At 37.6% G+C, this 7,576-nt stretch overlaps 1 protein-coding gene across 3 annotated transcripts in view; it reads right to left on the bottom strand.

The window, feature by feature from the left end:
• TPR (translocated promoter region, nuclear basket protein) overlaps positions 1–7,576 on the bottom strand; it is a 49,032-nt gene that overhangs the window by 2,084 nt on the left and 39,372 nt on the right. The window contains exons 43-50 of one of the 3 annotated variants that reach the window (XM_076339554.1): positions 7,345–7,529; positions 6,429–6,497; positions 4,603–4,697; positions 3,835–3,941; positions 3,328–3,423; positions 2,967–3,123; positions 1,268–1,386; positions 619–717 (exon numbers count right to left, since the gene is read on the bottom strand). In XM_076339554.1, the coding sequence (XP_076195669.1) occupies positions 619–717; positions 1,268–1,386; positions 2,967–3,123; positions 3,328–3,423; positions 3,835–3,941; positions 4,603–4,697; positions 6,429–6,497; positions 7,345–7,529 (927 nt within the window). The remainder of the gene's footprint in view (positions 1–618; positions 718–1,267; positions 1,387–2,966; positions 3,124–3,327; positions 3,424–3,834; positions 3,942–4,602; positions 4,698–6,428; positions 6,498–7,344; positions 7,530–7,576) is intronic. The other 2 variants (XM_076339556.1, XM_076339555.1) reach the window with 2 other exon arrangements.

Here is a 7,576-nt window from a genome sequence, read left to right as displayed (position 1 = left end):
AATACCAGATACCTATATTTCAATGCTACTATCAAGTCTTCTACAATTTGAAAATAATGCCAAACTGAATATAATTCATCTAAGGATTTTTCTTAATACAGAAGTTGCAAACAATAATTTATTGTCATGGTTTAACTCTATACTGCATTACAAAAATCTGTAATACTTCCATAAACTTTTGTTGTTTTTTTTTAAATCAGTGTAAGACATAGTGAGAAAATAACTGGAATCCCTACGTACCAAATGGGAAACTGATATGTAATGTTAAAAACAAAGATTTCTAAACTCAAGTCCTAACATAATTTTTAAAAATCTTTTTTTAAAAATTTATGAAGTTTAAGATCTACTGCACTTTACTTTCTCTCCATTGATAAGAACCAAGTGCCACATAAGAAGAAAGTTTGCTGATCTAAAAAACACTCAGACTAACATACTAAAACGAAACTAAAGAGCTCTTAGGATAATATATTGAAAGCTAGGGCAGGGATGCTATATTATTTAATGTCTTACAAGCAAACACAGGTGTATAAAGTAGTACTTCATACATGGTCCCCACAGGAAGAATGTACTAAAAACTTATTTTAAAGAGTCTGAATTTGAGCAACCACGAACACTTACCCCTCTGTCTGTTGAACTGACGACCACGAACACCAGTTCTTAATGTCGGTGGCTGAAGTCTGACACGTCGAAATGGCTTAGGCTGATTACTGCTTGTGTCTGTGAAGACATGAAAATGCAGGAAAGAATGTCTGCGTCTACTACAGTTTCTCACTGTTAATGTTTACATGATTTGATGCGCATTATGCTCTTGAATTTACTTTAAAATCATGAATGTGCATCCTTATTTCATTGACATCTTCTCTGATATAAATAAAAGCCTCAAAACAAGTAAGTCTGGGACTTCCTTCATCACCTATGCTAGGTGGTATATTGGTAACTCAACAGTGATTTACTTACTGTTGACAATTTAATTGAATGAAAAAATATTTTTAAATCTGACATCAAACATAACAGTGGATAGAATCACCAAAGTATCAATAACTTTTGCTCCTTGAAGCATTATTCTTACTAAGGCCTACTCTAGTTACTGCGGCCCAAGTAAAGATTGTTTGCCATTAAGACTATAGGCATTAAAATGTGATCTTGCTCTAAGAGTTCTATCTTATTTTGTGTATCTTGGCTATCAGCAGTGCACGATGCTGGTCCAAAAAGTTCCCACACTTAATGAAATGATATGAAACAACTGCTTCCAGCAATTAACCTGTACCTGCAGATGAACTAGAAGGAGGATCTTGACTAGTCGAAGGAAGATCTGACTCATCAGATGCTTGAACAGATTCTTCTTCTTGCTGGCTATCAATTTCTAGGCCTGCTTCTGAAGTAATTCTAGAAGATAAGGAGGGGGAGGAAAAACATGTAAGTGTATTCACACAGTTTCAAAAAGCTCAGGAAAAAAAAAGCATCATCTTGGAGCAGAAAGATTCCTATGCAAATGTCTTTCCCCAGAAATTCCCACTGGTTTTATTCTGTTTTGTTGTGTCCCCCCTGCCCCAACCATGAGAGATTTATCTGGCTTTTAGAAAAGTAACAATGTAATTTCCTTGATATGCAGCCCAACTCCAGATGCATAATCAACATATTAATTGTCTTTCAGAGAAGGTCATGGAAGCTATTTAATAACAATAACTAAAAAACCTAATGTGATGGTGGTGTGTATATTTACATAGGGGAAGAATGAAGTGGAGGGACCACACTGACCAGTTATGCCTAAAGATCACTCATTGGTGCAATACCGAAGTTATTTGGACTCTGTCTTCAAAAGACAAAACCCAAAAAGCATTATAGGGCTGGAAAAATTAAACATTCAATTTAGTTTAAATGCAGCTCACTTTTGGTATACATTTTGTTTACCTTGATGAGTATATAAAAACTGTTAGAAGACAATAACTAAAACTCAAACTGTGGGAAATATTTGTTCTCTACCAGCAACAGATTGACTTGCTCTCCTATCAAGCTAAAAGCCTGTTCCGAACTACAGATTGTTCTGGGAACCACTTAGTTCCTATATGGATATACTTCTCATTCACTAAAGATTAGATGGTTTTGTAAGAAACAAATATGAGATCTTAACAGTAGAATACCCATCCTATGCTCTATCTACTCATAGGCAGATTATTGCAGTCCAAGTCGGTGCTGCATCAAGAAAACTGTGTGGCATCGTTAACTTGCAGCAGTAACATTTCATTTTCTTATGACCAAACCTCCTACCTCCTGCAGTCAGTAGATAAAGTTTAGGTAAATTGTGAACTACACATCTTTTATTATTACACAACCAATACAAATAAAAAGTAAAATATAGCATAAAAAGATAACCTATACCCTTTTAGATTTGTAATGTATTTGATCATAATATAAAATATAGCAATTATTATAAATATTAAAAATTGCACTTGCAAAGTGGAAGACAAAATCATTTGTCTATCAAATTCTTAAGAACTGCTTATTCCCCTCCCTTGTGCTATATCTTTTGTACTTGCACTACCTTAACTGAATGACTTCATTATATATGCTTGCTTTGTAACGAGGAGTGATTTTCTCTATTAACAAACAGGAATGCTTTAGCCTTTACTCTACAAACCCCAGTCCTTCAAACTGGGGCCTTTACCATCAGTATTTGACTACTACAGAACCCTCTGCATTCTGAAAAAATACAGAAATCTTTTTTTTTTTGGTGACTTTTGTATTAGCTATGTTAAATCAGAAGAAGAAAATCTGAAGAAAATCTTTGGTTTTAGACCAAAAGGTCAGATTGTACTACTTCACAAAATTACTAAATCCTGTTTGAGCTGTCCTTCCTACCAGAACAGGTTAAATTGAAAATGAATCACAGGCACAGTTGCATGAAAACGAATCATTAAAACTAACATGACATCAAGTCTTAGTGAACCAAACAAGTCATAGTTTACCCTTCAGACTCTGCCTCTGCAAAAACTTCATCCCCATCATCACCCGCTCCAGCCTCTGTAGTGGTGGACAGATTGCCAGTAGATGTCGTAACCATCGGAACAGACTGAGAAGCATGCTCTGAAGCGTCAGCTGATGCACTTTCAGTAAAAACTGTCACTGTACAGGAAAAGTAGTTTAATAAACTTCGAGTTAGTTTGAATTTCCTACAGAAAATCTATGGAAATCTTAGGCACGTCAGGAAAAGAGCTACTGAATACTCCTGACATAGCAATAAGCACTTTAACAACAATAATCCAATTCTTTTCTGGAAAGTCAAGGTTTCCAACTTTTACTTCAACCTGCAAATTTCTTGCCACTTACCTGGTGCTGCTACTTGCAATGGTGTTGTGGGAACGCTACGACCACCTGATTCTTCCTCATGAGCAAGGAATAGTGGGGTTTCATACATTCCTAAACCTGCAACACAAAGTTTTAGTGACAATTAAAATAGCCAGCTAAAAACCAGATTAACTGTCTTCTCTCTGTACACTTGATGAAATCCAGTGACTGTACTTAAATATGGAGATTTTTGTTATTTTCAACTGTTTTGACTTATTGCCAAAGCTAATTATAATTTATTGAAAGGGAAAACCTTGATGAAAATATTTCTATTTGTTTTACTCTCATCCTTTTCTTATGCCACTATTTTGCTGTGAGCTTTCTTCAAAGAACAGCATACTGTTCCATGCTGACAGGGATACAGGGGAAAGGGACTGATTCAGGTTTCCACACTTCAACAAGTACCTGAAGTAGAATTGCATTTTATTGACTGTGTTATTTGTTTTTCATCCTAGCAACCACGGAAAAGAAAGTACAGAAATGGTTTACCTCCTTGTGATGCAAGCTGACCAAGATCAGAGTGACTTGAGCTAGTTTGTGGCATATCTTCAGGGGGTCCAAATCGGAATCTAGGAACTCCAGCTACCTGGGGGGAACTATCAAAATAAAGATTTAAGGAATTCTGCAATTTTTCCAACGATTGGGGGGGGGAAGACAACTTTCTGACCAAAACAAGAGAAAAAATTATGCATGAGACAAAATGAATTAATACTGATTTTTATGAATCAGCTAAACTACTGCTAATTAAATAGCAATTAGTTTCTCAGACTCACTTGGACTGCATCCAAAATCAGTAAAACAGTCCTGAAGAGAGTATTCTTTACTTATTCATTCATCCTATGAATTCTCACAATTTTAAGTGGATTGCTGAACATGTCCAGAACCATCCCAAATCCAAAAACGGAGGTAACTTTTCCTACTTTTATTGGTAATATTAGGGGGTGGGGGGAGGAGGGGGAGAGAGCGGGGAAGGAAATGAAATAGAAAAACCTATTTTTTTTTCTTAATCTCTTCTTAAGTCAGTAAGTTACAATACATTGGAGATGATCTGCCTCCTAATTTGCTGGTAAGTTTCATGATACACAGTTCAAATAATGATTACTTAGTATGATAGATGACTGCATCTACAAATACTTAGCACATTTTAGCATGTTACTCCAATCACAAGTTCGTTTCATTTGAATTTATTTTCATTCCACTGAAAAATAGGAAGAAATAGATGCCTTTTTTTTTTTTTCTTTCTTTACATTTACTTACTGAATGGCTTCTGCAAACCCATCTGTACGATGTGGAACCACAAGAGTTGGTGTGCTTGGAACTGTTCTGTCCTCATCATCAAAGAAGTGTTGCTGCTGGAAAAAAAGAGACTGATATGAGAGCCTACAATGTATTTCCAGGTTCTACCAAGCCAAGTTAAAGGTTGGTTTGCTTCTTCCACATTGTCCAGCAAAACAGATTTAGCTCTAACAAAATTCTCGTCTAATTTCAAACATCTAAATCTGAGCTGGTTATCTAGATCGCCCTTACAGGTGATAAAAAAACCTAACCCAACCCAACCCAACCTAAAAACCATACACTTGCAGGGCACCCATCTTTCAAAGAATTTTTAGACATCTACTCCATGATGTCATTGTACCATTGAAGTGCCACATCTTGCTGACTACAAAGGAATCTTAGAGTGACTCATTGTCCTGGTTTTGGCTGGGCTAGAGTTAATTTTCTTCTTAGTAGCTTCCTAGCACAGGTATAATGCTGTGTTTTGGATTTAGGATGAGAATAATGTTGATAACACACTGATGTTTTAGTTGTTGCTAAGTAGTGCTTACACTAGTCAAGGACTTTTCAGCTTCTCATGCCCTGCCAGCGAGAAGCTGGAAGGGGGCACAGCCAGGACAGCTGACCTGAACTGGCCAAAGGGATATTCCATACCATCTGACGTCATTGCTCACTATATAAACTGGGGGGAGTTAGCTGGGGGGTGGTGACCACTGCTCGGGAACTGGTTGGGCATCGGTCAGCAGGTGGTAAGCAACTGCATTGTGCATCACTTATTTTGTATATTCTTTTATCATCATTATTATTATTTTCCCTTCCTTTTCTGTCCTATTAAACTGTCTTTATCTCAACCCACGAATTTTACTTCCCCCCCCCGCCCCTGATTCTCTCCCCCATCCCACTGGGGGGGGGAACGAGCAAACGGCTGTGTGGTGTTTAGCTGCCTGCCGGGTTAAACCACAACTCTCATTCATAAATAGATAGGAATCATCTGTCTTAATCTGGATTGCTGTAATGTACCTATCATATGAGATTTTTCACATATCAAATAATCTGTTCCCTATAGACTTGTGTCCTTCATTCCTGCATTGCCTACAAAGCCAGAAACCTCAGCTTCCTTGTCCCTCATCCTTCATAAGGCATTCTCTTCATCTCCCTGTCTTCCTTCCATATCTTTCAAACCTTTCTCTCCAAAATACTCCTAAGCTGCCTCCCATGTGCTCAGTTACTGTCCAGGCAAAAATCAGTAGGTACTGAGGCCAGTTCCAAGCAGAAATTGAATGACAGGTACATGCAAGCCAAGCAGAATCAAAAAATCTGAGCTGATGCCTTTGATCTCAGAAAAGATACTTTTTTAGTCAGTCAGTCTCTCTCCCCTCCCTCAGTGAACTTGCATTCGTTCTGTCAAATACAGCTGAAATTTAATAAAGGGTTCAAAATTAGCCGAAGGAGACAGACAGAAATCATAAGTTAGCCTTGTTCCTTTAGGATGAGGCTGAAAACATTTTATTATTTTTTCCAGTAACATATCCACTTTAAAAGACTGATTCTAAAACCAAGTAATTAAAACCGCCTTAGAGAAAACCAATTCAACATCTTTTGAAGACCTTTAGCTTCCTGGAAGTTTTCTAGTATTTGCCTTCCATTAATATAGAAATTAACAGGACTAAGATATTTTCTGCAAGACTACAGAAACCCATCCCACCCCTGAAGTCAGTAGCTAGGCTTCTTTAAAAAACAAAATAAAACCCAAAAGTTATGAATGTTCCCTCAATGCAGGTTTTTAGCAGTAGACTTTATATACTTACCATCCCACCTATACCAGGAGTTAGCTGAAGTCCACGTCCCACCGACTGTCTTCGAGTCATCTGGATTCTCTTTATAGTAAAGAAAAAAAATGAAGTAGTGTGAATGCTTTCCCAGAATTCTAGTAACATACAATTGTTCAATCAGAGCCAAGGACAGTGGCTAAATGAGTAAGTGTAACAACTATATGTCAGCGTACAACACTGCTCAGTACAGCATCATACCTTCTTAAAGAACAGACCATGGTAGCAGCTACTCCACATCTCTTATCTGCTGCCTGGTCTAACCATGAAAGAGAATCATGTAGGTTTAAATTCTGGGTAAGTGACATTACTATTTTACTCAACTTTCTACTGAGGACAGAAAACTTGAATACAGAAATATTGTGGCCCCAAGCCTCAGAACAAGTTAATGGTAAAGGATAATTTCAGTCAGGATATTTTTGCAAAAGTCACGTTGTGACATTTTCATTTACAAAATCTGTAGGTCTACATCAAAGCATAATCATGGGTCAGGCACTGACTGTGAAAAGTTTAACTTAGAAAATGAATGGCAACATTCCTTTGCCCAATCTGCATTAGGGCAGAAACTAATAAAAGCCCTTACCAATCTGTCTGAGTTACAACCTGTTCAAGAACAGCTTTTGTAGTGGAAGTATCAGCAGTCACTGACTGAAACAACACTGGTGTAATAATTTCAAGATACAAATCCATCATGAGTGCTTTATTGCTTTTGATGTTCCCTGTCCAGCCATAAACTGCAGGACAAGACATGTTAAGTCAGTTTGCTCAGTTACCATTTTTAGGATGCTAAATAGATGTAATCCATTTTTACAATAGGCAGAGTACTTAGGTTTTATTTAGAAGAAATCATACAGGAATTTTTTAAGTCTTCTGAAGCGCTAGAGAAAGTTTATACCTGTACTGGGGGACCCAGTTCTTGAGGAGGAGCATGAATAGTTAGTCGTGGGGGCAGTGGATGTGGCGGTCTCCGTGGTGACTGTGGGGGCCGAGGGGCCTGTCTCTCCGAGGCAGATGATGGCTGCTGTTCTCTTGAACTTTCATGAGGAAAAGTGGACTCTGCAGCACTTGTACTCCCTTCTACTAAAACATACAGAAGTACAGAGGAGTAAACCCATGCCCTCCAAACT

The sequence above is a fragment of the Aptenodytes patagonicus genome, chromosome 5 (genome assembly GCF_965638725.1).
Source record: "Aptenodytes patagonicus chromosome 5, bAptPat1.pri.cur, whole genome shotgun sequence".
NCBI classification, from domain to species: domain Eukaryota; kingdom Metazoa; phylum Chordata; class Aves; order Sphenisciformes; family Spheniscidae; genus Aptenodytes; species Aptenodytes patagonicus.
The sequence above is the reverse complement of the archived record's forward strand: the minus strand, read 5'-3'. Positions and strand labels throughout refer to the sequence as shown.